This window comes from Suillus subalutaceus (assembly GCF_016647625.1).
Source record: "Suillus subalutaceus strain FC151 chromosome Unknown DFJ58scaffold_78, whole genome shotgun sequence".
NCBI lineage: Eukaryota > Fungi > Basidiomycota > Agaricomycetes > Boletales > Suillaceae > Suillus > Suillus subalutaceus.
In genome coordinates, this window is record NW_024540327.1 from 91,463 (window position 1) to 116,356 (window position 24,894).

Genomic DNA, 24,894 nt, shown 5'->3' on the forward strand with positions numbered 1-24,894 from the left:
TCGATTGGACCTAGGATTGTCACTCCCTTCTCCACTTCACACTCCCTCACAGTCCCATCTTCAGATCCGCTCACCACTCGCTGACCATCTCGACTCCAGCAGACAGACCTCACATTTTCTGTGTGTCCCGACCATTTCGTGATGACTTTGCCTTTGTCGATGTCCCACAACCTGACTACACCATCCGAACTTCCGCTAACCACTTTCTTCCCGTCAGGAGATAACGCTATCGTCCACACTGAGCTGTCCCCGTCCCGTAAGTCCTCTCCTATCTGTTTCCCACTCTTCAAGTTCCATACCCGCAGCGAGCCGTCTCTTGAACAAGTCATCATTCGTTGTCTGCCCGGCAAATGTATGACGCCCTCGAGCAAATTGGTGTGTCCTCCAAATTTCTGGCAGGGCTTTATCATTGATGCCTCATGCGTCCCAACGATGGGTGAAGACATGATCCTCGGTTTCAACTACCGAGTGCATCGCTGTCTCAGCTTTCATTCAACAAAGTCCAAATTCGTCACTTACCACGATATGTTTTGATAAAATGGACGTTCAGGTCAAGTCGGAGTCGAGTAGACTGGAGTTCGAGTTGGTACGTTTTATATGTGACATCCTCGTGATTAATTCACAGCATTAATTATAGGCTGTGCAGCTGAATCGCCCAAGCCTAGGCCTCATGCCAGTGACTCGCATTCCATCAGTCACACCCGTGATCCCCATTATTACCGCCTGGCCAATGACATATCGCGCCTCAGATCGCACATATGTCTTTACCCAGCCAACTGAAGAAGCTTATGACCGTGTACAGAGTTCTTGAGAGAAGTCCACGAATTAGAGCGGTGACCGTTCGAGTCGAGTTGCTGACCGATGCGGTTGAACCATAAAATTCCGGACCACCTTCGTTGCGTGGGGACGTCTCACCCGTCAGTCATACAGATCAGGTTATCCATGGCAAAACCAGACCTCATTCCAGTGCTAGTGCGGTCATCCTCCAAGTCCATATAAAGAGCGAGTATACCCCTAGAGCACCATGCAAGGTGTCTTTAACCGCCTCAGCTCTGTAGCAAGATCATTATCATTCAACACTTTCACTCGTAATGTGTCCACTGCGCCCGCGCCTAAGCCCACGCCTTTTGTTCTGTATACCGCTGGAACTCCAAACGGACGCAAAGTTAGTGTTTTTCTGGAGGAGCTTAGAGCAGTTTATGGGGAGAAGGTTGATTATGAGTGAGTGCCTCATTTCCTCTCCTCTTGGGACCTGAACGAATGATATCTCGGATTCTTACTATGACAGCGTCGAGAAAATAGACATCGCACGAAACGCCCAAAAAGAGCTCTGGTTCATCAAGTTAAACCCAAACGGCCGAATCCCAGTGCTCGTCGACCGCGCGCGGGAAGACCTTGTCGTGTTCGAGACAGCTGCTAGTTTGCTTTATCTCGAACAGCATTATGATCCGGAGAGGAAGCTTGGGTTTGACCCTGTGTCGCAGCCTAATGATTATAGCGAGATGCTTCAGTGGATGTTGTGGGCGGTGATCCCATACCTAGCGTTTGGTGGGATTTAGTATCGATGACACGGTTGTTGTGGCATGGAGGCGTTGGTCCTATGCAAGGGCAAGGTCTGTAAATTCGAACTTGGTTGAAGTTTGAGTTGACGTACTGCAGCGAATCATTTTAATAGATTTGCACCTGTGGATATTCCCTATGCGAAGAATCGTGAGTTGTTTCTTTTGCTTGATGTCTTATATGCGCCTACGATGATGACTTCAGGTTATATCCTGGAAACGAAGCACCTCTATGGCGTGACGGAGATCTGCCTCACAGACCGTGATTACCTCGCTGGGCCCGGCCGAGGTGTGTATAGCGTTGCAGACATCGACGGTTTCCCATGATGGGTTCCAGCTTTGTTTCTTTTGATCTGCCAGGCCATTTGCTGAGGTTCTGGCTCTGGTTCTCTTGTGTTCAGGATTAACGTTCATCAATTTGCGGGTATTGAATCTCTCGACGAGTGGCTAAGTCTCCAGGTAAGCTTCCAAAAGCATTTTGTTTCGTGTGTGTTGTTCTAAAGCTTTGTTCGGTTTAGATGTGGTTCGGTCTGCGCGTAAAGCTGTTCAAGATGGCCTTGCTATTCCTTAGTGGACTTAGCACTAGGTCGCTAACATGGGTATTCAGTAAACGATCTCTTGTCACGTTTCTATTTTTACACTCAGTTGTTGCATGATCATAGTACTCATTGGTTTTGACGTGTCAGCAGGTGAAGTCGAGCGTCCGGATTTAGTTTTCTGCTCGTCTTGTTTGAAACGCCCGGTACTGCCGAGACGGTATGGCAACGAGAGCAGGGGAAAGGGGCACAAGAGGCCGTGCTGTGCAAAGCTTGAATGCTTGGACAAGTTCAATTGGCGGTAGCTTGATATCACCACACCTGCATGTCTTACTATACAGGTCATCGGATCGTCTTTCTTGGATCCCCAAGCACGGGATACGGCAGAAACAGTGTGAGCATGGGCGATCTTTGGAGGCTGATTAACTGATCGAACTCCTCAATGTGATCAACTTGAAGCAGAAAGCAGAATACCCCTGGGCCAATTGCACGGTTTCTCTCCATTTGAACATGCGGAGTGGCAAACAACCCTGACGCGATTACATCCAGTCCTCGTGACGATTCTCGTAAAAGATAGTCAGCGCGTTCCAGTATGGAAATCGCCCGCCGCTTGGCTTGTAAATCTCAATATCTCGCTTGCTCAAGTAGCAGTAGCCCTCGGTAGTCTTCAGTGCAACGCTTCCTTATGCATACTCTGTTTGTTTCTATTACTATTGCTTTTGTCAAACACGAGCTCTGAAGATGTTTCAATGCTTATCAAGAGCCGTTGATCGCGACCGGGAACTATGTTGCTCTTTTAGCTTTAACAGCTTTCTATTGGGAACCCGGATTGCTCGCACCGGTTTTCTCCCGCTGGCTCGCGCCAATCTTTCAGCCTGAGGTAAGTATGTCGCTTGACAACTTGACACGACATTATACATATCACATCGATAGCTGACTGTATCGATTATGTGCAGGCTATAAATACAGATGCGGTTCGTATCATCAAATCAAGCAGTTCGCTGGACTTCTACCTCTGCACTTAAGGCTCTAGCTAGCTTGTCCGTGACCCACCGGGATGGATACCTCCGATTCTCATAAAATCGTAGCAAGCGAGATAACGCCTCTGATACCTGCCAGGGGCTCGAAGAAACCTAAAACGCTCCTTCCAAAACTTCAGATAGGCATTCTTATAACGCTGCAAATTGTGGAACCCATGGCTTCGACATCTATATCTCCGTACATCAATCAGGTATGACTTCGCAATCACAACACTTTTCTTCGATGTACACCTTTGATACTGTTTTTCCCTCTTAGTTAATCAGAGAACTTGGAATCACTGGGGGTGACGATGCGGCTGTAGGTCATTATGCCGGACTGATTGTAGGTGCCAGGATTATGACTTGCAAATTACTTGCGAGAATGGCGGATGTGATTGGCAGGAATCTCTGTTTTTCGTCGGACAAACACTGACGGTGCTGAGGTGGGCTCGGAAGCCGGTGTAAGTTATCGGACTATCAGGAATTTGCATTTCGATGCTATGTTTCGGTCTCTCGACGACCTTCTGTGGCCTTATCATTAGGTATGTCTCCAGCCAAAGGAAATACGCATTGCTTAGATGGTCTCTCTAGCCGCTGCATGTGCGGTTTTCTGAATGGCAATGTTGTAGTAATGAAAACCATGAGGGAGAATTGACGGACTCCACAAATATGGCTCAGGGATTCGCCTTGCTCCCTCTCGTCTGGTGCATTGGAGGCTTTCTTGGGTAAGTGGGGCCGTTGCTGGTCACTGACGATGGAGATGGCAAATGCTGAGATCGACATGTTAGTCCTTCAATGGGAGGAACACTCTCACGACCGCAAGATCATTGGCGCGCATTATTCTCTGGTCCATTTTGGAGAAATTACCCATACTTTCTGCCTTGTGCAGTGGCAGCCTTTCTAGTCGTCCTGGCCCTTGTCATGATGTCATTGTTCTTAGAATAAGTATGTTCCACATACCCACCATATTGCACACATAAGTCACGATCAGTAGACATTATCGACGAAGCGTTCACTCCAACTACAGTTGGCGTTTCAAGTAGTCCCGACGGAGAATCACTCGCTCAAAAATCGATGGCAAATATGTCCTTGCGATCTCTCCTCACGCCTTCTGTTGTTATTCCGATTGCAAACTACGCCTTGCTCTCCTTTCTTGACGTTTCTTTCAGGGTTCTTTTGCCACTGTTCTTTTCGACACTTACTCATTTGGCGGTCTTGGATTTGATCTGGCTACTATTGGCAAATGGATGGCGTTGGAATCGCCGATGGTATCTTTCAGGCATTCTTCTTCGCCAGAATCGTCGACTGGATCGGTCCGAAGCGTTCATTCTGTATCTCAGTGTCGTGCTACGCACCACTCATTGTTATATTTCCGATAATGTCGTGGATTTTACGCGCAAGGGGAGAAGCCGGATGGATGATACGAGCCAACGACGCTAATGTCATTGTCAGTCGTCGAGTTACGGGAAATCTAGGAACCGTAGAGAGAAGAAAGATAAAAGACTACAACCTGTTCAGAATATCGGGATGAAATCGTGCATCCTGTCTCTTGCGTCTTGCGCAATACACTCCGCTATCCATGTGATGTTCCGAATCTCCTGTTCCTTCAGCTTCACATAGCTGTAGAACACACCATACTGGAATTGCTGCAGGAAAGCCAGCTTGTTGAGGTGTACCTCCATGCGGAAGAAACGATCCTCCAGCTGTGCAGCTACTCCAAAGTCCCCAAGATCTCCGTTGATCTGGGCTGCTGAGTTGTTGTCGAAGAACGAACGATATTCGCCGACGTTCTCGCACGCTTGACGAACTTGGTCTATGTCATCCGCTTTGGCGAGTGCATTGTTGCCTGCGGGGAACAATCGTCCGATAGCAGGGAAAAGTTTAGCGCGCTGCTCCTTTGTGAGTTCTGTGTCAAAGGAGTTGATGGTGATGTTTATCGTTCGTCTGTCGGCTTCGAACGCGAGAATGCTGTGCATGACCTCTGCTGTTGTTGAACCGATAGTCGAGACGTAGTTGTCGAAGTCCTCGAGATACGCTTTGTAGACGATGTTCCTGATGATCTCGATGTTCATATCATCGAGATCAGCAGCGGAGAGGCAATCACGGAAGTAGGGCGCTGATCGAGGTATTGAGTATTTGGGGTGGAGGTCATGGCAGGACAAATACCTAAAGGCGTTTCTATCAATACGCTCTGATAGAGCTCTTCCACGTTGGTTGCCACGCATAACGCAGGCATAGTGTCGAATATGCCTAGCGGATGGCATCGTTCGAGTAGTTCGTGCGTATCCCTCTCATGGAGCGTGCCCGTTATGAGTAGGATGATGTTATCGATCATGTAGCCATACCTACAAACTATGAGCGCAGGAACACATAATTGATGATTACATACGTGATGTAATCCAGGAACTTGCTCAGAGGCTCAACAGAATTTCTGCGGAGAAAATTGAACTGGTCCACGAGAGTTTGTGTTGCCTTGTCCGTAATAGTTGCGGTGGATAACGGGGATGGTTCGTTCGCGAGGAAGTTTCCGTAGTCAGTCGCAGACAGCTGCGTTTTGAAATCTATGTTGAGCGCGTAAGCAAGGACTAGCTTATATTTCTTCCCTTCCTGACCTTCCAATGTTTCACACTGGGTCAAGCTAGCATAGTGTGATTGTGTCAGTATACCAGACTTGTAGCCTCGGAGGATCCCTTCTAGGAAGCCGTTGTTCACCTAGAGGGGCGCTTCTATTAGCTTGAGAATACGTGACATTGAGAGCGTGTACCCACGTTGAAAAATATACCTTCCATTATGACCCACTCGCACAATCTCGGACATGTCATTCAAGTTATGCAGGACGCCCCGTCGCAGAAAGCTGACTAAGCCGGTTATTATGTGGCTGTGTCTCTCGGGCAAATTGGACTATCCGAGTAATTCTTTGACGCAAAACGATGGCAACAATTCTGCAAGCAGTTCGCCCTTTGCGTGCTGCTCGTTTTCTGCAGCCGGTGCGTTGGAACTCAAATGAAGTCCCACTCATCGATCCTTCGCGCATGATCCAAAAGCCTGGCTTCCAACCATCCACTCGCAAATCGAAAGGTGCTACCCTCAGGCCACATCTCGGCGTCGAGGTAGACCCGAACCATGGTCTTTGGGCTTTTTTCAGAAAGAAGGAGGTCGACGGGGAGATGGTGTATGTGAGTCTTGAAGGAAGAGATACATTCCAAGATGATCCCGGTGAGCATCAGATATTTTCTTCGTGTATTGTCACAGGTTTCTGAGTTATTGTCCGCAGCGAGGTCATGGAAAGCAGCAGAACTTCGGCGAAAGGGCTTCAAGGACTTGCATACGCTTTGGTATGTTCTCCTGCGAGAACGGAACCTCCTTGCTGCCCAGAGAGAGGAGGCGAGACGACTTGGTGTCAGCAATCATGAGAGTCTTGCTGGCGTTAAAAAGGATCTTCAAGTAAGCACGTCATTTTCATGCCAGACTGAGGCGTTGAATGTTTTTACAGTGTCGGAAATCGATGGCACGTATAAAATACGTGATTAACGAGCGAAGACTACTTTACGAGAAGTATACTGCTGAATTGGAAGCTAAACGCCAGCTCGTGGCATCCAAGTCGAAACCAACGACAGTCGGTGTTCAGCCATCTCAAGATAAAGAAAATGTTCCTCGTACGCGTGCTGAGAGGCTGAAGGCACGGTGGACTAAGAGGTCGAGTACACCTATTACTGTGTGACGCGACGAGGAAGTCGCGCCCAAGACCCTTGTACCATACTCGTAGCTACCCCCAATATTGCTTTGACCAAGTCTACCATCTCTTGCGAGGTTTGATATTTAAATATGGCTACTGTGAAGTTGTCCGTGATCCGCGTCGGTTTTGCTCCCAATCACTCATAACTTGTGATACCTGGCAGTCTCTGACAGAGGGCTGCTCGTACATCTCCAATTGCCTTCTACCACGACGGAGAAGATGCTCTATAGCTGTAACGTCACGAGGTGATACAGAAGATGCTTGTGAGTGAAAGTTGTAGCGCACGAAGAGGAGAAATTTTGGCTGGGTCGAAGCTGGTTTGGTACGGACCATGCGCAATGCACTAGAGAATTTGTCAAGAAGGTTTGCATTCTGTCCCGACTGTCACTTACCGTCTATAGAGTGCTAAGACCTCCTTCTGAAGTCCTGACTTTCTCGCCGACATCGCAGGCAGTTTGGATGTTAACCACGGTGGAAGTATGATTGATAACTCCGGTAACTCATGAAATGTTGAAGTTTAGTTGCCGGGTCATTCAACATTTTGTCATGAGCCATGATCGTGGTACCACTGTCACTTCGTTCTCACTGTCTGCAGAGATTAAGTTCTTGTCGCCGGCTTCATACAGGTTCTGCTTTGCGTTCTGAGGCTGGTATTTCCAATCCAGCCGAATACTGCAAAGACTTGGTACGGAAACATGACTATGAAGGTTATTTGACGTCCCAGCTATACCCTAAACGATTTCAAGGTGGGTATTTCGCACTCAGAGCATTCTATGTACGTGTGACGTTTTACCAGTGTTTAACTGTCTCTGACTTGCGGTTTAGATCGAGCTTGCCACGGTGCGAGAAGCGGTGTCCCAAACTACCTTGGGTCAGGCTCGCCTAGTGTTCTGGAGAGATGCCATGAAGGATATTTATAATGTAGGTGGCACTTGCTTGAATACCGCAATCATCTGATGTCTCTATTATAGGATAAGCCTCCGCGTCATCCCATTGCTCTCGCGATCCATGAAGCAACACGGGATAACCATTTGCCTCTATACCACTTTAACAGGATAATAGAAGCAAGGGTAAGCGAGCCGTTCACGCGTTCACATATGGCCCTTATAGTCGTCTAACTTGAAGGAACAAGAACTTCATAACCAGACACACCTTACTCTGGAGTCCATGACATCACATGCGGAATCTACTTCATCAACTTTCCTCTATCTTCTGTTGGCAATGTTGAATCTACCCTCCTCCACGCTTGCGCACGCAGCTTCGCATATTGGGGTAGCTCAATCATTGACGACCCTTCTGCGAGCTTTGCCTTTTCATGCTAGCAAGGGTGTTATGGTCATACCCGCGGAGATCACTGCCAAGCATAATGTCAATCAGCAAGAAATTTTCAGCAAGGGGGAATCGTCCCACGGGCTAGAGGACGCGGTGTTTGAACTCGCAACTGTTGCAAATGATCATTTACTCACCGCACGCGACATGTTCAAGGAGTCCGGGGGCAGGGTCCCACCAGACGCCATGCCTGTATTTTCCGCTGCTGTACGTCGGATTTTTCGGATCACTATGATTTTTCGACCAAAATTTCCAGATACCAGTGGTGTCCATTCTATCAACGTTGGAAGTCGTCCATTTCAACGTCTTTAACCCCTCCTTGCAGATCCGAGATTGGAGATTAGCGTGGCAAGTCTGGAGGAGTTACTATAAGAGGACTTTCTAAAAAGACCCAGACCACATGCCGGCATTGCATCTTAGCACAATGTAGCGCCTGTTAACGGTGTAGAACGTTGTCATTTCACGCATCTTTTCATTCTAAACAGCTTGAACTTCATAATATTATATTTTGTGGAACATTGTGATCGCTTTGGCCGAGGTTTTTTGACTTTCAAGATGCAGCGGTGGTTACGAATTTAGAAGTCCGATGAAGTGCGTTCTCCGGCTGCACACCTCTTGACACCCAACCACATCGTCGTAAACGGAGCCAACCTCGCCAAGTCTCTAACCCTAGTCGTTAGGTTCTTTGGACGGAGCCAACTTGTGACTAGTGCTCTACCTGAGTAGTTCAAGCTTCTTCCTACCGCAGTCAAGAACCCTTCTACCACACAGCCATGCAACGCCTGTGTGGTATGTTTTCTGATCATTCCTTTTCTCACTCATAACCTGAGATTTGCATAGATGAAGTTATCGAGTTGATCTTCTACGAGCTCGACGACCCGACCGCTTTGACGCTTACTTCCAAACACTTTCACAATGTGTCCCATGACCCCTACGTTCGAGCCCACTACTTTCTCAACCGTTATGGTCGCATGGACGCTATGTTTTGGGCTTTAGGAAGAGGGAAGATTATGACCGACAAAGTCATCGACGTTTGTCACTTATTTCTCTTGCTGTGTGTCAGCGCTTCGTGGAGCTTAACTGATTATATGCGCTCCCTTTGTCTAGATCTTAATCAGTAGTGGCGCATATGTATCCAGATATCTTGTCCAAGTCGCCATACACCATTATTTTAGGTCTGCAAATCATTTCATAAAGACCGCATGGGTTCGCAACATGTCGATTCCCGTTTTCGCTCATTTCATGAAGGTCGCATGCGGGTTATTTGATGAAGTACCGTTGGGAAAGAATGAGGATGACGGTTATTTCTTCGCTGTGTTTTTGAAGGAGAGCAGGCTTCCGCCAGATATGAAAAGCACAAAGTGGGAGACAGTGCGGGATATTTTTGGCAAGTATAAGGTGCGCGGCGTCAGTTTCCTCAATGGTACGGTTTCCTATGATTCGCTTTAGTTCATCCCGTTCAGCATGAAGGTTAGCTTCTGGAATGTCGTAACTTGTTTGGGTATACTCACGGCGTCCTCTGACAGGACCCCCTTATGGTGCAATTACCGATCGCTCTCGCTATCGAGCCAAGATTACTTCCCTATGCTGAAGCCAATGGATTCCACATGGACACGAAGGTAATCTTACATCCCAACGCATCCGCCACTAGTACTAAGAATTTGATAGTACCGTGATTTCGTCTTCCGTAAGATGTTTGAGAAGATGGCGCTCAACAACGGTGAACGGTCCGATGACATTCTCAGGAACGTGCGCGAGCTGCGGCGTCTTGATAGTAGGTGAGAGCAAGCAGTCTTATCACAACAGTCTTTGCATGCTCAGATACGTCTTCGCATTTCATGTTCCTGTTTGCCTGCTAGGATGTTCCTGAGTCGCACAGTAGCAGCTGAAATCTGTATGGAATCGAAGAGCAATGAATCGGCTTACCGTGCACTTAAGATCCTCGACCGCACCAAGGAACTCCTATTCGATCTCTCGTACGTATACCACCTTTTGAGATCGACGTTCATTCATTCCTCGTTCTTACTTCACTGACCCATAGCACCGTCGTCGCCGAGTTGATCAAGGTAAATTCAAAATGTACTTTGTGTTGCTTTGACTTGAGCTCTGTCTTTAGCTATTTGTCAAAACTCGTTCTATTACTTCCGCCTATACCATCAACGTTCTCAGACATCTATACGCCGATTTTCCTAGTACAGATCCAACAGTCCGCATCGTCATGCTCTTGACAGCATGTTTGTCGGATAATGTCCTGGTTCAGCCAAACACCTCGGGTACACTGAAGAGCAAACTAGAACCCCTGGGTCTACTCCCGTTGACGAGGAAGGATGTTGTAGACATCTTGACCAATCCGTTCGTTGAGAAACATTCAGCTCTTGTTGACTTCGCAAAGGACGAGATGAATCTCAGTTCGAGTGATATCAAAGACATCCTTCAAGAAGTTGCTGTGAAGTGTCTCAAGATTGGCAGTAAGGTGAGTGGTTGGACTAAAGATTGTGGCGGACCATTATTTTGACGACTTTGATAAATAGGGGAAGACGCTCAAGAAACTCGTTGACTGCCATCCATATCTTCATGCAGTATTGCAAGAAAATGCAATCCAGCGTTATGCGATAAATTTGGACGATCTTCCACCTTATGATGATGAAGAGGCGTGCGCTACATACGAAGCTCCACTATGTAGAGACTTCAATGCCAGCTCGAAAGGTACACGGAGTAACTCTGGTGCTGCTGGCCTGCATTTGGCAGTCCCGAACGCTTCGGGGAATCCTGCAGAAACGGGGGATGCAATTGCTACAGATGGTCGCGAGATGGACGAGGATGAAAGTGGGAATGAAGCGGCTGTTGAAGCCGAGATCGGGGACACCTCAGAATTGGTTAGTGTATCGTTGCTTTTAACGTCGAAACGTTTGCTCATTACGTTGCAGGGGATCATCGGTCAAGACACATTATCCTCTATGATCCGACAGGACGAAATGGCTCCCACACGTTCTCGCAGGCGGTCTCTTTATTTTAGCTACTTTGGACCTGACACCACCGGAAAGCTCGGGTACCCAACAGGTAATGATTGAACCTTATGCATATACAACGATAGATGGTCATAATGCTTCGCAGATTTTATCCCAGTTGGTCGATGGGTCAAAGAACGATATCCGGTCCGAAGTGCGATGGCTGCTACGTTCCTGACACACGCCGTGATCAATAATAACACTACGGTTGGCGCTGTATTCTCCCGAGGAATGATCCCTCTGACACAACAGCACAGCTTCTTCATGGATTTTTCACATGCAATACCCCCTCAACTAACTATGTTTCAACATCACAACATGTACCTGTAACACTCAAGCATTTCAGGCTACTTGCACGCCTTGGAAAAGCGCCGGTTAGCACGAATCGATGATAGGGTGTATTTTGCTGACTGTTTCTGAACCCCTGCTAGAACTGGTGTCTTTACCACGAGATTGAGAACGGCGCCGAATTTTACTTTTCTGAAGAAGACTATCTTTCGAAGCAACCACCAGCGACGGAACCGAAGCGATGTAGCAAGGTAAAGGTGAAGTCAAAGGAGACCAGCCCCACTATCCCTCGTTTCTCTACCCAGGCCGGTCCGTCGAAGGTTCAAGTTTCTCCGCGAGTCAGTAAACGGAGACCGCGCCGCTCTGCGGCCGCTGTCATGTCTTATGTCATCCCAGATTCTGATGATGAAGCTATCGTCGAGGACGATGACGAGAATGCTGTTGTCGTCCTCATGACAATGCAGGCAAAGAAGCGCAAGGTAGAGTCGAATCTACAACGGTGGATCAAGCATCTGTCAGTGTTACTGGCCGAGGAACAGAAAAAGGTACCGTTCCGATTTATTAAACTTCTTTTCAAATATTGACGTGTGTTCATAGTATAAAGAAAAACGCAAGCGTCTTGAGAAGAGTACGCCTTCCGATGGTAGACGTCGCGTTGCAAAGGTAGTTATTCATTCCTCTTGGCCTGGCCTTGCCTGATAGACGTCCAAATTTAGAGCGAGTTTCATAAATCACTGATGGTCAATCTTCGCTCTCTACGGAAACTCGACCTAGATAAGCGGAAGCAACTTTACGGCCCAGACGCAGCGGAAGATGATTACTTCACCGAAGATGATGGCGATGACGAATATCGGCAACGGACAACGCGCGTTAACAAGAGGCGTCGTGTGACCACGTAGCTTTTAGCCTCCGAACTCTGTCCATTATGTTTATATCACTATACACGTGCTAATCGCACGTTACGCACATACTAATATCGCATCACACTACCCGCTACGTTATATTCCTTCGGGAAAGTCGTTTAATGGATGTTTAGATGATATGGAGCAATCTGCTCAAATTCGGTATCTGTAGCGCACAGAGCGATCGCCCAACCTGATTCTCTCTTCCTCGGTTTCTTCCTTCGCTTCACCCTTGGACAATAAACGATCTCGCCTCCTGTTTTCCACACTCATCACGACCCACAAATATGTGGTCATCACAATTGCGAACAGGAGATAGCCGATGGCTATAAGATTGGGTGTGCGGTACAGGTGACTGCTCAGTGTGGGCCTGTAGATCAGACAGCCTGCAATCGCTCCGATATCGCCGATGCTGATTTGGAGGGCTACCGCAACTGCGCGTTTAGCCTGACCAGAAACGTTCTCCCCAGGCCAACTGTGATATGCTATTAGCTAGTGCCATGAGCACAACTGCAGTCACCTGAACAGACCTTAGAAGAAGCGAATTGCCTGTATATACACCGGCTGTATCAATTCAGGACATAAGAGCGACAGAACCTCGAATAATTTTCTGCGACTCACCCGCTGCGAGGTGTACTCCAAAGTACTGAAGGCCGGCTATTATATGTGTGAACACATGTTGCACCAACAATTGATCAAATTAGGCAACTTACGACTTGTGCAAGCAATGAGAAGAATATATCCTCGAGATTCATGAGATAATTGAAGTGCGTGGCACAAATGCTCTCACCAATAATGGATACAATTGCAGCTCCTATGATGAAGGGTGCTCTTACATTGAACTTGCTTGAAAAATATACTGTGGTCCATATTGAGAAGCTTGCGAGCACATTCGGGGGGACGGTCATCCTTATGGTGGGTATCCACATCAACATTGGGTCAGGCTTCGAGATCGAAGGGACTTACAGTTGAGCCTGCCATGTCTCGAATCCAAGTCCTGCGATGATTGTAGGCTAGAACGGGCAGTCAGGCACTATTAGCGACTCCCTTCGATGACAAACGTACCAGGAAAAGGCTGAGCGAGTACAGGACAAAAGAGAATCCATGGAAAAGGAATGCATATGCCCAGACTAAGTGATCGCTAAATGCATCTCGAACGGACGACCATTTGAAAACTTGGTCAGTTCCTGCATCGGAATCTGCTCGCAATCTATCTAGCAGTCGTGTTTTCTCTGTTTCAGATAACTGCAAAAGTTGACGTTTTGGAGTGCCGAAATAGGAGAACACTCACGAATTTGGCCTCGTGAGACCAAGTGGGCACAATGAAATATGCGACGAGGGAAACAACCGCTGTCAGTATTCCCTCGATAATGAATATCCTTTTCGATGTTGGGTTAACGAGGTGAAACATGGGAACGCGAACATACCATTGCCAACCACTTCTTCCGCCCACACCATTCATCAATCCAATGCAATATGCAAATATCCCTTCAGACATTTAACTGTACTGCAGTCACATCAAGAACGTCTTGCATACCTCCAAATGCTCCCGCCAACGCCGAACCACCGAAGAAAATCGCAACTCGCCAACTCCGCTCGCGTCTACACAAGTAGTCAAGCCCCGGTATGAATAAGACTCTAACATCGTGCTTCTCACCTCAGATAATATACTGAGAAGACGTATATCACACCGGGAAACAGGCCAGCTTCCGTGGCACCAAGTACTGACGACAAGTAGGCGATCATCAGCAAGACCTCCATACACAGAAGACGACATACAGAATCTGATTCCAAACAACCCGGCTTGGTTTTTGACAAGGCCTTGGCCAATAGAGACGATACCCCAGACAAGAGTCAATGACGGGAGCCAGACTTGCGGATTGCATTTCTTCAATCTGCACAGGGATAATAACAAGTCAGAATACCTTCTAGACCAGCATTGATGGGGATCGGTATCACATTATCTAGAGGAAATGATGTCAGCTGAAGGTATGAATCGGAATTTGCGGTACATACATTGGCGGGGACCTCGAAAATAACATAACCGACAAAATATATGGCTAAAGCAGTGTTGTAACTAGCAGGAGATACGCCGAGATCCTATGAAGATCACAAAGACATCAAATGTCAGGCCTAGGTCTCATATCACGAAAAGCGTAAACCATCGCACAGTTGTCATTCCATCGATTCTACGTGTGATCTGGATCGTTAGCAGCATAAGAGTTGAGTACACGTTAGTTTTGCTTACTTCGCATTCCCGATATTCGACCTTTGGACATTAGCTCAAAATGCAGCTACTAATCAGATAGAGAACAAACCTATCCAGGAAACTGAGGAGGTAAAGCAAAGTGAAAACAGGCAGAAGTCTAAGGTCAATCTTGCGTAAAAGTCTGTGATCCTCTACGGAAACCTGGTCCCCCTCGACCACGGAGTTCTTTTCGGACACAGACATGGTAAAGACCAAACACAAGATAGCAATTTGCCCACCCACATGAACTTATACGCTGCAGAAACACACCGTGACGCAACTAAGGAGCGTGATGGCGAATTGGGGATGGTGTGGTTAGGGGGATAAAAATATCATAGCTCATTTCCACGAGTCTCACCACGGTAGAGATGGTTGTAGTACCTGAGAGAGTCTCGACTCCCCTTTAGAGGGTTGTTTTCACGGACAGAAACGTCCAGGCACCAGCAAACGAATCTGTGTTTGTGGGAATTTGACTGCTGCGATGGGAAAGCTGCCAGTGATGACTGTACAGACTTCAAGCTTTAGTACTATATTGATGTGTTTTCTGGATCAAGGAAACTGTGTAGGTTCGAGCGAGTCATGGATGTATAGCACCGAGAAATAAAAGAATGAGAGAGGCTAGCTAATGTGTGGTGCTGGTTCCTTCCCGACGGTGTTCAGGAACCGGCACCTTTCACATTCTTCCTATGAGAGGGCGTCCTGCATACCATATCCGAGATTGTGCCATGCTTTCTTGTACCGAGTACTCTGCTTTTCTGCAACGGGCAGTTACCTCTTGCCCTTAACGAGTTACCAAGTACTGGCCTGAGCAACAGCTTGGGGAGCTCATAATACGTCTCCGAAAGCCCTTTGTTGCTCAATCCTGACACGAATGTTTTACGCATCGGCAACGCATTTTCAGTCTGCATGCAATCTGTCTGGTCAACCCTCTTTCCAGAAGCAGAAACAACACATGGACCATGTGCAACCGTGACTTCACGGGCATCGGGCGCGGCTGAAGGAACGCATACTCCCAAACCCGTGAAACAATTCCGTTTTCCCAGTCCCCGACCGCTGATATCGGACTGTCAAATGCAACGAGCTTGGGCTCCTGGACCTTTCTTCTCTCTAATACCCTTCCTTCCCTTGAGGGCTTAAAAACTGACGAGCATTTTCACAGAATCGAACAGCGCAACAGATTTCCATCCAACGAGCTTCCTGCAACACCCGATCATTGGGCCGTTCTGTTCCGTTCGGGCTGGGCGAAATATCGGTTTCTTGATGACGATTTGAGCCACAGTGACTATGCAGGGTTTCTGCAGCACAAGAGAACCAACCTATAAACTAGCCCACGGACATAAGCGCCGGGAGTCTAACGAGACGCGACAAGTGCGCCGTGTCGCAAGTAGACATTGCTTGGCACTCCAAGACATAACTTGGCAGTGAGAGGTATGGTCTTTTTCTGAAGTTCATTCGTAGATCCTTGACGGGATCTCTAACCTCAATTATTTCGAGGGCTATAAACACGCGGATACACTTTTGTGCTGCTAGCCACGTGATGAGCTCGCCATCAGAAACCTAACACCAACGCGGCCAAGTTGTGGACGATGGTTATATTGGCTTTTTGCTGTTTCAGCAGAACGCCGAATTAACCATCGCCTACAAGCAAGTTCGAGACGTTTGAGGAAATCCACATAGGAAATACAAGAACTCCAGAGAAATGGGTGTGCCACCTATTTAGTCGTCCTGACTGTCAGCATGTGCAGAAAGACCATATGACGATTTCCCAAGTGTGAATATGTACGACCGAAATAAATGTCAATATTCCGATGAGCCTTGAAGACACTCACGCGAGTGATTCCAAACTCAAATCATTTCCTGCCATTCGTACCGCCATCTGTTTAATTCACTGCATTGAGTCCAGGACAACTTGCGCGATAAGGAGCAGACGATCGACGGCAGGATCCACGGTAAATAACGAAAAATGCGAGGGTATCGGTGAAAATCCTGACAAGGAGCTTATTTCTGACTGGAGGCCTTCATTTTCGACTGATCAAATAAAATCTGTGACGCTGTTCTGCAAAGTTGCATATGGCCGGATGAGCTATGAACAATTTATGAATTGGTTCTGCGGAACAAACGTCAAGCGGACTCATAAACGCTATGGTCGTTCACGGAGTCAGATGCTGCCGAACTGTATATTCAGTCATTGAAATAACGACTTGTGCAAATTGGTGAAATCTAGTCCGTCGCTGGTAGAGCAGTGAAACGAATAGCTAGTGAGGTATACTATTTCTTGGGCTTTTTGGCTGGAGCGCAGATCAATAGCGAGCTCCGGAGTAAACATTGTTTCTCACCTCCATATCGACTCCGTGCAGTCATACGATTGACTACTCCTCCGAAATCTAAAGATCCACGGACGACCTTGTAGCTAGGATGAAAAAAGTTCAGGTGCACATCGAACATGTATATCCGGAAGAGACTCACCGAACACCGGGCAAGTCCTGAGCACGTCCACCGCGTATTGTCACCACACTGTGCTCCTGCAAGTTATGTCCCTCGCCCTGAATGTATGCCATGACAGTCTTCCCGGTAGTCAACTTGACACGCGCGACTTTCCGCTTCGCCGAGTTGGGTTTCTTGGGCTTCATAATAAAAATTTGGGAGCAGACACCCTTTCTCTGCGGGCAGACCTCCAGTAGTGGTGACTTTGGGTCTTTAGCTTTCTGCGGACGCTTCCGTCGCATCGTCTGATTGAGTGTCATGGCCAAGGAAGGCGACGAACTGAAAAAACGCGATTCGAGAAGAGACCTTGTGGCAAGAGGAATCACAGAGAGTTGAGTTAGCCTGCATGGCTGAGATATTCGACCCCAGGCTCGCAGTGCAGACAGCATTTTCGACTTGTTTTTCGGCACTAGTTGTAGAAGAAGCTAGAGGTAGCTGACATAATCAGGACAGTGCCGCGTATACGCCTGCCCTCAATTCCAAATTGGACTCGCGTCTCGCGACAAACACGCTCAGGCTAAGTATCATACTACTGGAGAACTCCAGAAATGCCGGTGGTCAGTTCTTCAAGGAGGAAGAGCGCGCGTTCTCGCAGGGAACCTTCTTCAGACAGAATAGAAGAGGACTATCCGTCTCAGCATGCTGGTAACAACGATGATGTCGAAGGTGGAGATGAAGAGGAAGAACAACCGAGGCGGAAGGTGAAGCAAGAAAAGAAGGCCCGAAAACGCGCTCGCGGAGACTCTGAGTCTGACAACGATCCCCCTGCTGTTGTGGATGATGACGAGGACGATCGCATTGACATCGAGAACTTTCATGACCAGCCCCTAGACAAGAAAGAAGGCGGGAAGCTCTCCGGCATTGCGCAGGACTGGGAAATGATCCGGAAGCAGATACATCAGGGTTCATTCTCCCTCGCGAAGGAGGTGGCTACTTCCCTTGCAGACGTCTTGGAAGGAGATAACGCAAACCAGGCGAGTTACTAGCCAGTCACCATTCACTATGGACTCTTTCTGACCACCTGGACTACTCAAAGGCTTTGTCAGAGGTTGATGATATTATGAAAACATTAATTGACATCGACTACGAGATGCAGTCACATGAGAAAACTCTCAGCGGGATGCACCAGCAGCTCATGCGTGGCGAGCCAGTGGTGAGTGGGTCCTGATGGAGAATCTGGGGATATTGACGCCTCGTACAGGAGAGTGCCGTAGACCTCTATGAGAAAGAGGTAAAGAAGAGGATTAATGAATTCAACGATAGAACCACTCGGAAGAAGTATGGCTCGAACGATCAATACGTTCAGTTCAAGCAAGGCATTTTTGTACGTTGTCCGTTAATTAACGGTTCACTGGCCTCATCAACATTATTTTAAATAGGAGGTCCAGAAGCCTGGCGAGAACATACCTCCCATCAATGACTTTATACCACGGGGTTGTTGCTTCTGCATCTTGCGTGTAACAGATTCTGACAAAGGTCTTCAGAGGAGGGAGATGAAAGTGATGACGAAGACGACCTAGAGATCGGAGGAGTCACACAAGACTTCAAATGTCCTATCACCTTGACGATGCTAGTGAATCCCATGAAATCGTAAGTAAATCCATATTGGACTTGTTCTCTGTAACCCAACTTTTGCAGCTCCACTTGTGGCCACGCCTTCTCTGGAGATGCTATCCGGGATTACCTGAAGAGAGGCCCTCCTTCTGGGAAGTCATGTCCTGCCGCAGGCTGCAGTCAAAAGCTCACTATGGCTATGCTGGTTGCTGACAGTAGTCTGGAAAAACGGGCCAAACTTGCGGCAAGGAGGGCTCAGCGGGATGAAGATGACAGTGACGTTGACGATGACGAGGTGATAGAGTAAATAAGCTTCCCTACGACTAATCTTGGCCCGGCTGTACTTAGCTTACCCTAATCAGAGATCCTAATGAAAGGGTTTTCCTGACAAGCATGGCCTACGACTTCATGGTATATAAGTGCAGTATACAGTCTGTAGTGCGACATTCAGTCTCCAAGAACAGACATTTCCACAAGTCCTCCGGCGTCTCTTAGTTTCGCTTCCCTCTCTTTGTTTGCCCTAACGAGCTTCTCGATTTCGCACCCTAGTGCCCAACACCACGCATCCCTTTCAACCCTGCTTCTTGTCCTGAAGACAATAACCCTGTGCTTTGCCGAGAGAGAAGGCACGTTGCCCGCAGCTCCAGCCCTACTTTTGCGGTACCAGATAGCGAAGAGCACATCCTCTTCTGGGTCATCGGCTTCGAATCCGTCAATGTAGCGACGGGCAACACTGGGAGTTTCAGGGTGATACTCGCCTGGCCGCAAAGTAAGAGCAGCCAGATACCCTGAACAAACATAGGAATCCATTAGATTGATCTCCCTGCTCTTATGACAGAGAAATGAATTTCGTGAGACTTGGTATTGGAGGAGACGTCCAGCAACTAGGAACAACTGCACGAGCCTGCCATTATAGGAAGGCGTGAGTTCATGACCTGTTATTAGATAGCAATGCTTACTGACTTGTACTGTCCCTGGAGCCCCTTTCGTGTAAATGCACGGCCACTCTTGAGTATGCTTCTACAATCGTCCAGCGTGCACCAATGGTACAATGAGCTCAGTTCAGGCATCAATTCTGCATCTACAATGGGTACCGTCGGGATTTTCTCCCCATCACAGGACGCATGCTTAGTAACACGCGGAGTGACAGGGGGACGATGGCGTGTAGAGTAAGATACGTCCATCTCATCTCGAGCATCAACGTGATGCCGCTGTGTCCAGTATTCGACAAGTGCGCGTAGTCGTTCGACCCATTCTTGACTCATCTGGCAAGAATATGTCTAAAAGGAGAATCAAACAAGGCGTTAGTGAGAACCAAATTGTTTGAAATATTCTTACCTCGAATCGGATCACGCGCCCAGATATCATGACGATCTCGAAGCAGCGTCTAACACGCAGCTGATTCTTGTTATGAGCCTGCGCAAGACCCTCGGCGCCACCGATATCAACCTCGTCCCGAGTCAAAATGTCTTGGTTTCCCACAGATCCACCAGCTACAGTAGCCGTGGCATGGGTCCTAGCATCACGATCGATGGTTTCGTGGGTCGCCCGGCGGATCTCCCTGATATTCCGCAGGTCAAAAGCCTCGAATGCGGCTGCAATTTGAGAGGCTCCTCGTGCGACCTCGGCCTCACGAAAAGCCCGTGTGTATTCTAGTGATTCATTATGGTGTGATGATAGGGCACGAGATAAATGAACGTTTGGAGGGACAGGAGCGTGAGAATTTGAGGGCAAAAGGGCAAAAAGATGGCCGTCATGCGAAGTAAGGTAAATATGTTGTTTACCTTGACCGCTGGGTTTGATCCGATCGAGATACCCCTCTATACATGGAGGTTCGTGTACCTTTGTCCCATCGGGTAGGTGAATTGTAGCCGGATAGTGTTGGCCAAGCCTAAGCTCAAGGTGTGCCGATTTGGTTCCCTGAGTAGGACTTCAGCTGAATCTCGTATCAGGAGTCTCCCATTATGTTCACCTGTTGCATTGCCAACCCACAGAGGACGGCCCACGGTCTAGGCTGGCCCATCACGTCTTCCTCCTTCCATACCCAGTCCAGCTTTGCTTCCAAGTTCCACGCTAACTCGAGGGTTGTGCCTGCTGCAATTTTACGTTCTACCACGTAGTTCCAGTCACGGGATGCAGCCTCATGGGAGCCGCAAGATGAAGCCAGAGACTTCCGGACAGTGTCGATGATATTTCTCCGGCTAAACATGTGATAGGCCTTGTCAATATTGACTTCATCGACGGCAGGAACATCCAAATCAACGCGTGTACCGATGGCCGGGCACCTAAGTTCAATAGAAGGGGGTAATTTGCCGCCAAGATGACGCCTGTAGTGACTGCTCGATCAAAAGTTGTGTCCTGAGTATTTCGTACTGACCATAACCGCCAGCACCAGTCCATAGCCCTTGTACGACATTTTGGCTTAAAAATGAAAACATTCGTCCCTTCTTGCACACGGTCAAATAAAGCTCGGGCTTTCGTTTGGTTGTTACGGACTGGCGCGCGTGGACACAAGATACAGAAAGTGAAGTCGGTGAAGGAATAAAGGGTTGAATGTGTTCGTTGAGATTTGAGAGGTATCATAAATGCGAGATGTTTATGTCCAGTGATGTGCTCTTTCCCTGGCAAGGTCTGATAGGATAGACATTATGGCTCAGCAGGTTGAAAGAATAGACCTACATAATCTTGGTAAATTTCAAGCCGCTCTCCTCGCCAGACCACCAGAAATTCAGCCCAGTCCTCGTATCTAAGACGAGGAGTTATACGATTCTGAACTTCATCAAAGTGGCAAGGTAGTGACTCTGATTTTGTGTAGCTGACTCTGACGAGCATTCGGTCTATGAACTCCATATCAATGAACGCCTTCTAGTGGCACAATTCAAGATACGGACCTCGGAGCACGATATTTCCCCGCTCTTTACACTGAGATTGTTCATGTAAGGGAGTCTCATCCAAGGTGACTCCCGCACTAGTTTCATCCACTTCGCTTCCAGTTCTTGCAAGGACAGCGGCAGGAGGTGCGGGGATATCATTGGCATCAATCGAGAGCTGCAAGTTCGAGGAGGTCCCCTCGTTTACATGGTCGAAACTTCTATCCTTCCCTTTCCCCTTGTCCAAGCCAACTGGTAAGAGCTGTGAGTCCGAGCTCGTTGGAGTGGTTATACGACCACCAATGAAGAAGGTCGTCTTTCGTTTATTTGTATTCATGTGTGCCGAAGACTTCTTTAAAATAGTAGGTCGTTGAGAGTCCTCAGGGGATGCAACATTAATGCCATTAGCAGAGGGTCGATACTCGGAAGCCGTTCCAGCAGCGAAAAGATCCGAGCTAGAAGAGGGCTCGGAACTCGGGGAAGGAAATATAGATGATTGAGAGTTAAGAACCGCACTAGGAGAAAACTCTGTCCCAGCTGTGACAAACGTTTGACCGCCGACCGTAGAAAGGGGATCAGTTGTGGAGGGGGCATCAGTTGCTTCAGGACAGGTTTGATTAGCTTGTGGAAGCGATGCCGGGGGGCTGTCGAGAATGTTTACACCTAAAACGTTTCCGATTTCGAAGCTTCCCCCTACCCAACGCTGCGTGGTACCAGTATCCTTTTTGCGATGTCTCATAGCTCCACCCCATTCGCTTTGTTGCCACCGGTTCCACATATTTTGTCGTTCGTCCGTCTCAGCTTGCTGTCCCCAATCTTCCTTTCTCCCGCCTTGGTGGAGGAAACCGAGGTATGCATGGTTTTGGAGGAACGAAGTGGACGATTCGTCGGCCCCATCACTTCCTTCATCGCTTGAATGCAGCCACCTTAAAATTTGATTTGTAACTTTTCTGTTGGACGAATCTAAGTCTATTTGGGAGGCATCCTTCGAGGCGTCTTTCTCTGGCATGGGTCCTATGAAAATCCGGCGTCTTGAATGACCGTAACAAGCGAGGGACTCGCCAGGAAGTGCCAATGCGACACCACGCGAAAGTGCTTCACTTTGATGCGGCTGCAAGGAAGCCATGAGTGAAAGGGGGGTGGATGCTGAACGTTGAGTGGCTGAGCGCTGGAGCGCTCGCGAATAGACCACCCGTAACAGAACAAAGAAAGTGGCTGACCTCACGTCATAAAACCCTAACCTGACTTTAGGGTTTGCCCACGAAAGCCATTTAGAGTATTATTAACATTAACTAGAACTAACTATGTAAGGTGTGTAAATCAAGTGGGGGTTTAACGTGTAACGGATGTGACGGTCCGTGGTCTAATCCTATATTGCTAAGTACCAGCCGGCTACTTCGAGTCGGCTTTACCGTGCTCGAGCATCTGGTGCGACTCCACCACGTACTTTTCGGCTTCCTCCCTCGTGAATCTATTCAAGCATCAGATGAAATAGTCATCAAAGTTGTACAATTTACGTACCCAAGCTTGCGCCCTTTGACAAGCATGTCTGGTTCTCGGAGGGCAAAAGGGTTTACGTCAGTCTCGGTGTTCAGGTTGGCGAGACTGTGGTTCACGAAACGGTGCGTGGATTCATCAGACCGCACAGCGTAAATGACGTCAAGTAGCTTGGCGCCAGGATCTAGACGCCAATAGTCTTTGGCAATCTCCGGAGCAGGCATATTACTCCATTCGGGTAGACGTCCAGACTCGATGTCCTGGATACATCGAGTACTGAGTTGGTTAGCATTGCTGCACAAAAACAAAATAAAGGCTGTCCTTACTAGGTTAAGACGGCTTCTTCCTCTAAGTACGCAACAAATCGGTGACATGTGCGTGGCGATATTATGTAGGACAGGACTGACAGTGCGAGTTAGCAATGTGTTTGAGATCCCGACCGATTCGATGCCACTCACAAAACAAGTTAAAAAACACGCCCTGCGCCCCTAAAACCAGGCCTCTGAAAAATAATGAAGGCCTTCTCAAGGTCATAAAGGTCCTATACGATAACGCCCAGTCAGTTATGTTCAACTTCACGAAACATAATCCAATCACATTAGATGCATTCTTTCATTCTCGGCTTCCTCCAGCAAAGTATGTATCCAACCAGAGTCTCGACGCTATCAAATAATTAGGAATGTGATCGTCAGAAAGAAGTTTGACTGACCATGAGACGCAAGCTGGTGAGATGGCGGAGCATCGCCGCAACCATTCCAGGTACTCCGGCGACTGTCTCCAAGAAAAGGATACGCTAAACAACGGTAATGAAACAACGGAAATAACACTTGATGACGAATATGCTCACACTTAACCACGCCTTCTCATCCAAGATATATCCGCCCTTCCTGAGTTCTTCGACCGACATCTTGCTATCAGCGGGAATCGGTTTGTGTTTGTAACCAGACACTAGGTCAAAACCCCATCTGACATGTACATGAATACTTGCATAATACTAGAAAGACTGTCTCACCTTGTCAATTTGACAAGATTGCATGCAATCTTGTCCGATATGGTTTTCGCTTCCCTTTGGAGAACCTGCCAGCTCGTATTTGATACAAATCGTGATCAGGGACGAAATACAGGAAGTACCCTCGACTGCTTTGATTTCCTCCTGGGAGTATACAGGATGAAATAGAACCCAATCGCCTCGGACGATAGTGGGCGGCAGTGTGCTAACTGCATCAGGAGTGGTTAGACCCTGCTTAGATGTAGCCGAATCCTCTGCGAAAGGATTACCGGTGCGTCAGTAATGAGGAACAACAATGGATAGATGACCCTCACTGGTATGGAAGCCCTCTGTTCCCGTGGCCGATTCCTCATTGATTCGTTTCCCTGTCAATGAGTTGTTGTTTGGCTGACCGCTATGAATGAGCGCTCGTGTTGCGAAAGTAGTTCCTAATTTAGGGGCTAGCTTCGATCCAGAGTGAAGAATGCCAACGCGGCAGACAGGAGTAGCACAAACAAGGGCAGTCCTCAGCATACTCGACATAGAGTGCAGGTCCAAGTGTCAAATCGTTCAAAAGAAAACTATACACACATGGTACGACCGCCCAAGTCGGCCTCTTATGTTAGTTGCGCCCCGTATGGCTCCGATTCGCATCCGAGACAGTCCGCGACCCGGCTTTAAGAAGATCCAACAAGGTCTAGTATCCTGTGCTCCTGTGCTCCGAGTTTCACTTGGTTTTGATACTTCGCATTTGAGAGACATAACTACTGAAGCTGAAGAATTATTATATTCTCTGAACGTTCGATCACCATCGCACTTACAAAAAAAGTCGCTGTTTTTACGTCATTATGCCAGATACGGCAGGTGCTCAAGAAC

At 47.9% G+C, this 24,894-nt stretch overlaps 14 protein-coding genes across 14 annotated transcripts; 8 read left to right on the top strand and 6 right to left on the bottom strand.

Moving 5' to 3' along the window:
• Positions 1–894: 894 nt before the first annotated feature.
• DFJ58DRAFT_795908 (glutathione S-transferase C-terminal-like protein) lies at positions 895–2,489 on the top strand. Its single transcript, XM_041390552.1, has 7 exons — positions 895–1,221; positions 1,289–1,519; positions 1,543–1,613; positions 1,660–1,710; positions 1,765–1,875; positions 1,933–2,046; positions 2,078–2,489. The coding sequence occupies exons 1-7, from the start codon at positions 1,025–1,027 to the stop codon at positions 2,128–2,130; spliced, it is 828 nt and encodes a 275-aa protein (XP_041242191.1). The 5' UTR covers positions 895–1,024; the 3' UTR covers positions 2,131–2,489.
• On the top strand, positions 2,108–2,971 carry DFJ58DRAFT_463910 (uncharacterized protein). The gene is made up of 2 exons (XM_041380511.1): positions 2,108–2,489; positions 2,555–2,971. Exons 1-2 carry the CDS (start codon positions 2,318–2,320, stop codon positions 2,863–2,865), a joined length of 483 nt encoding a protein of 160 aa, XP_041242192.1. The 5' UTR covers positions 2,108–2,317; the 3' UTR covers positions 2,866–2,971.
• A 58-nt stretch (positions 2,972–3,029) lies between these two features.
• Positions 3,030–3,792, top strand: DFJ58DRAFT_795915 (uncharacterized protein). Its single transcript, XM_041390553.1, has 5 exons — positions 3,030–3,069; positions 3,122–3,326; positions 3,392–3,457; positions 3,517–3,656; positions 3,706–3,792. The coding sequence occupies exons 2-4, from the start codon at positions 3,153–3,155 to the stop codon at positions 3,577–3,579; spliced, it is 303 nt and encodes a 100-aa protein (XP_041242193.1). The 5' UTR covers positions 3,030–3,069; positions 3,122–3,152; the 3' UTR covers positions 3,580–3,656; positions 3,706–3,792.
• Positions 3,793–4,103: 311 nt separating this feature from the next.
• On the top strand, positions 4,104–4,591 carry DFJ58DRAFT_463775 (uncharacterized protein). The gene has a single exon (XM_041380509.1). It carries the CDS (start codon positions 4,189–4,191, stop codon positions 4,552–4,554), a length of 366 nt encoding a protein of 121 aa, XP_041242194.1. The 5' UTR covers positions 4,104–4,188; the 3' UTR covers positions 4,555–4,591.
• DFJ58DRAFT_463802 (ATPase V0 complex subunit D) lies at positions 4,592–5,932 on the bottom strand. Its single transcript, XM_041380510.1, has 5 exons — positions 5,883–5,932; positions 5,727–5,826; positions 5,504–5,675; positions 5,281–5,459; positions 4,592–5,230 (listed from the first exon to the last, which is right to left on the bottom strand). The coding sequence occupies exons 1-5, from the start codon at positions 5,901–5,903 to the stop codon at positions 4,629–4,631; spliced, it is 1,074 nt and encodes a 357-aa protein (XP_041242195.1). The 5' UTR covers positions 5,904–5,932; the 3' UTR covers positions 4,592–4,628.
• A 112-nt stretch (positions 5,933–6,044) lies between these two features.
• DFJ58DRAFT_717023 (mitochondrial 39-S ribosomal protein L47 (MRP-L47)-domain-containing protein) lies at positions 6,045–6,835 on the top strand (the record flags this gene model as incomplete). The annotated part of the gene is made up of 3 exons (XM_041384297.1): positions 6,045–6,330; positions 6,389–6,558; positions 6,608–6,835. 3 exons carry the CDS (start codon positions 6,045–6,047, stop codon positions 6,833–6,835), a joined length of 684 nt encoding a protein of 227 aa, XP_041242196.1.
• Positions 6,836–6,889: 54 nt separating this feature from the next.
• Positions 6,890–7,339, bottom strand: DFJ58DRAFT_463974 (uncharacterized protein). Its single transcript, XM_041380512.1, has 2 exons — positions 7,243–7,339; positions 6,890–7,193 (listed from the first exon to the last, which is right to left on the bottom strand). The coding sequence occupies exons 1-2, from the start codon at positions 7,293–7,295 to the stop codon at positions 6,944–6,946; spliced, it is 303 nt and encodes a 100-aa protein (XP_041242197.1). The 5' UTR covers positions 7,296–7,339; the 3' UTR covers positions 6,890–6,943.
• A 61-nt stretch (positions 7,340–7,400) lies between these two features.
• On the top strand, positions 7,401–8,703 carry DFJ58DRAFT_795920 (isoprenoid synthase domain-containing protein; the record flags this gene model as incomplete). Its single annotated transcript, XM_041390554.1, has 5 exons — positions 7,401–7,625; positions 7,676–7,771; positions 7,822–7,920; positions 7,976–8,386; positions 8,436–8,703. The coding sequence occupies 5 exons, from the start codon at positions 7,404–7,406 to the stop codon at positions 8,562–8,564; spliced, it is 957 nt and encodes a 318-aa protein (XP_041242198.1). The 3' UTR covers positions 8,565–8,703.
• A 249-nt stretch (positions 8,704–8,952) lies between these two features.
• DFJ58DRAFT_717025 (uncharacterized protein) lies at positions 8,953–12,374 on the top strand (the record flags this gene model as incomplete). The annotated part of the gene is made up of 15 exons (XM_041384298.1): positions 8,953–8,968; positions 9,020–9,210; positions 9,287–9,577; positions 9,629–9,649; positions 9,706–9,798; positions 9,848–9,957; positions 10,039–10,159; positions 10,296–10,652; positions 10,711–11,055; positions 11,107–11,239; positions 11,294–11,394; positions 11,445–11,561; positions 11,619–12,020; positions 12,073–12,138; positions 12,192–12,374. The coding sequence occupies 15 exons, from the start codon at positions 8,953–8,955 to the stop codon at positions 12,372–12,374; spliced, it is 2,547 nt and encodes an 848-aa protein (XP_041242199.1).
• A 156-nt stretch (positions 12,375–12,530) lies between these two features.
• Positions 12,531–15,020, bottom strand: DFJ58DRAFT_889807 (major facilitator superfamily domain-containing protein; the record flags this gene model as incomplete). Its single annotated transcript, XM_041394722.1, has 15 exons — positions 14,696–15,020; positions 14,626–14,646; positions 14,548–14,566; positions 14,394–14,477; positions 14,157–14,265; positions 14,035–14,101; positions 13,915–13,979; positions 13,805–13,865; positions 13,669–13,756; positions 13,443–13,622; positions 13,344–13,390; positions 13,156–13,286; positions 12,999–13,034; positions 12,908–12,941; positions 12,531–12,852 (listed from the first exon to the last, which is right to left on the bottom strand). Exons 1-15 carry the CDS (start codon positions 14,827–14,829, stop codon positions 12,531–12,533), a joined length of 1,398 nt encoding a protein of 465 aa, XP_041242200.1. The 5' UTR covers positions 14,830–15,020.
• A 1,873-nt stretch (positions 15,021–16,893) lies between these two features.
• Positions 16,894–17,351, bottom strand: DFJ58DRAFT_717027 (uncharacterized protein; the record flags this gene model as incomplete). Its single annotated transcript, XM_041384299.1, has 3 exons — positions 16,894–16,913; positions 16,962–17,035; positions 17,092–17,351. The coding sequence occupies 3 exons, from the start codon at positions 17,349–17,351 to the stop codon at positions 16,894–16,896; spliced, it is 354 nt and encodes a 117-aa protein (XP_041242201.1).
• A 224-nt stretch (positions 17,352–17,575) lies between these two features.
• DFJ58DRAFT_795939 (uncharacterized protein) lies at positions 17,576–19,055 on the top strand. The gene is made up of 6 exons (XM_041390555.1): positions 17,576–18,083; positions 18,146–18,262; positions 18,311–18,433; positions 18,489–18,543; positions 18,594–18,699; positions 18,748–19,055. The coding sequence occupies exons 1-6, from the start codon at positions 17,658–17,660 to the stop codon at positions 18,968–18,970; spliced, it is 1,050 nt and encodes a 349-aa protein (XP_041242202.1). The 5' UTR covers positions 17,576–17,657; the 3' UTR covers positions 18,971–19,055.
• On the bottom strand, positions 19,056–22,737 carry DFJ58DRAFT_795941 (uncharacterized protein). Its single transcript, XM_041390556.1, has 7 exons — positions 21,555–22,737; positions 21,343–21,500; positions 21,041–21,294; positions 20,636–20,990; positions 20,002–20,583; positions 19,627–19,943; positions 19,056–19,567 (listed from the first exon to the last, which is right to left on the bottom strand). Exons 1-7 carry the CDS (start codon positions 22,657–22,659, stop codon positions 19,111–19,113), a joined length of 3,228 nt encoding a protein of 1,075 aa, XP_041242203.1. The 5' UTR covers positions 22,660–22,737; the 3' UTR covers positions 19,056–19,110.
• DFJ58DRAFT_704973 (AOX, alternative oxidase mitochondrial precursor) lies at positions 22,738–24,605 on the bottom strand. The gene is made up of 10 exons (XM_041383695.1): positions 24,354–24,605; positions 24,162–24,293; positions 24,043–24,106; positions 23,878–23,995; positions 23,740–23,823; positions 23,628–23,692; positions 23,489–23,571; positions 23,357–23,432; positions 23,055–23,306; positions 22,738–23,004 (listed from the first exon to the last, which is right to left on the bottom strand). Exons 1-10 carry the CDS (start codon positions 24,559–24,561, stop codon positions 22,926–22,928), a joined length of 1,161 nt encoding a protein of 386 aa, XP_041242204.1. The 5' UTR covers positions 24,562–24,605; the 3' UTR covers positions 22,738–22,925.
• Between the last annotated feature and the right edge of the window lie 289 nt (positions 24,606–24,894).

What these genes read in the sequence shown, in the direction of transcription:
- DFJ58DRAFT_704973 (XM_041383695.1), bottom strand. Translation starts at nt 24,561, where the DNA reads ATGTCGAGTATGCTGAGGACTGCCCTTGTTTGTGCTACTCCTGTCTGC. An exon ending in AACAGAGGGCTTCCATACCA is followed by an intron (nt 24,294 to 24,353) that starts GTGAGGGTCATC and finishes ATCCTTTCGCAG; the next exon opens with AGGATTCGGCTACATCTAAG. An exon ending in GAAGAAGCCGTCTTAACCTA is followed by an intron (nt 23,307 to 23,356) that starts GTAAGGACAGCC and finishes TAACCAACTCAG; the next exon opens with TACTCGATGTATCCAGGACA.
- DFJ58DRAFT_795941 (XM_041390556.1), bottom strand. Translation starts at nt 22,659, where the DNA reads ATGGCTTCCTTGCAGCCGCATCAAAGTGAAGCACTTTCGCGTGGTGTC. An exon ending in GTGGGTTGGCAATGCAACAG is followed by an intron (nt 20,584 to 20,635) that starts GTGAACATAATG and finishes AGTCCTACTCAG; the next exon opens with GGAACCAAATCGGCACACCT. An exon ending in GGGCTCCAGGGACAGTACAA is followed by an intron (nt 19,568 to 19,626) that starts GTCAGTAAGCAT and finishes CTATAATGGCAG; the next exon opens with GCTCGTGCAGTTGTTCCTAG.
- DFJ58DRAFT_795908 (XM_041390552.1), top strand. Translation starts at nt 1,025, where the DNA reads ATGCAAGGTGTCTTTAACCGCCTCAGCTCTGTAGCAAGATCATTATCA. An exon ending in TATTCCCTATGCGAAGAATC is followed by an intron (nt 1,711 to 1,764) that starts GTGAGTTGTTTC and finishes TGATGACTTCAG; the next exon opens with GTTATATCCTGGAAACGAAG. An exon ending in TAGCGTTGCAGACATCGACG is followed by an intron (nt 1,876 to 1,932) that starts GTTTCCCATGAT and finishes CCATTTGCTGAG; the next exon opens with GTTCTGGCTCTGGTTCTCTT.
- DFJ58DRAFT_463802 (XM_041380510.1), bottom strand. Translation starts at nt 5,903, where the DNA reads ATGGAAGGTATATTTTTCAAC. An exon ending in TGGAAGGTATATTTTTCAAC is followed by an intron (nt 5,827 to 5,882) that starts GTGGGTACACGC and finishes GCGCCCCTCTAG; the next exon opens with GTGAACAACGGCTTCCTAGA. An exon ending in CCAGTGTGAAACATTGGAAG is followed by an intron (nt 5,676 to 5,726) that starts GTCAGGAAGGGA and finishes CGCTCAACATAG; the next exon opens with ATTTCAAAACGCAGCTGTCT.
- DFJ58DRAFT_463775 (XM_041380509.1), top strand. Translation starts at nt 4,189, where the DNA reads ATGGCAAATATGTCCTTGCGATCTCTCCTCACGCCTTCTGTTGTTATT.
- DFJ58DRAFT_795939 (XM_041390555.1), top strand. Translation starts at nt 17,658, where the DNA reads ATGCCGGTGGTCAGTTCTTCAAGGAGGAAGAGCGCGCGTTCTCGCAGG. An exon ending in AGTTCAAGCAAGGCATTTTT is followed by an intron (nt 18,434 to 18,488) that starts GTACGTTGTCCG and finishes TATTTTAAATAG; the next exon opens with GAGGTCCAGAAGCCTGGCGA. An exon ending in CAATGACTTTATACCACGGG is followed by an intron (nt 18,544 to 18,593) that starts GTTGTTGCTTCT and finishes AAAGGTCTTCAG; the next exon opens with AGGAGGGAGATGAAAGTGAT.
- DFJ58DRAFT_463974 (XM_041380512.1), bottom strand. Translation starts at nt 7,295, where the DNA reads ATGTCGGCGAGAAAGTCAGGACTTCAGAAGGAGGTCTTAGCACTCTAT. An exon ending in GTCTTAGCACTCTATAGACG is followed by an intron (nt 7,194 to 7,242) that starts GTAAGTGACAGT and finishes CAAATTCTCTAG; the next exon opens with TGCATTGCGCATGGTCCGTA.
- DFJ58DRAFT_795915 (XM_041390553.1), top strand. Translation starts at nt 3,153, where the DNA reads ATGGATACCTCCGATTCTCATAAAATCGTAGCAAGCGAGATAACGCCT. An exon ending in TATCTCCGTACATCAATCAG is followed by an intron (nt 3,327 to 3,391) that starts GTATGACTTCGC and finishes TTTCCCTCTTAG; the next exon opens with TTAATCAGAGAACTTGGAAT. An exon ending in GTCATTATGCCGGACTGATT is followed by an intron (nt 3,458 to 3,516) that starts GTAGGTGCCAGG and finishes TGTGATTGGCAG; the next exon opens with GAATCTCTGTTTTTCGTCGG.
- DFJ58DRAFT_463910 (XM_041380511.1), top strand. Translation starts at nt 2,318, where the DNA reads ATGGCAACGAGAGCAGGGGAAAGGGGCACAAGAGGCCGTGCTGTGCAA. An exon ending in CGGGATACGGCAGAAACAGT is followed by an intron (nt 2,490 to 2,554) that starts GTGAGCATGGGC and finishes ATCAACTTGAAG; the next exon opens with CAGAAAGCAGAATACCCCTG.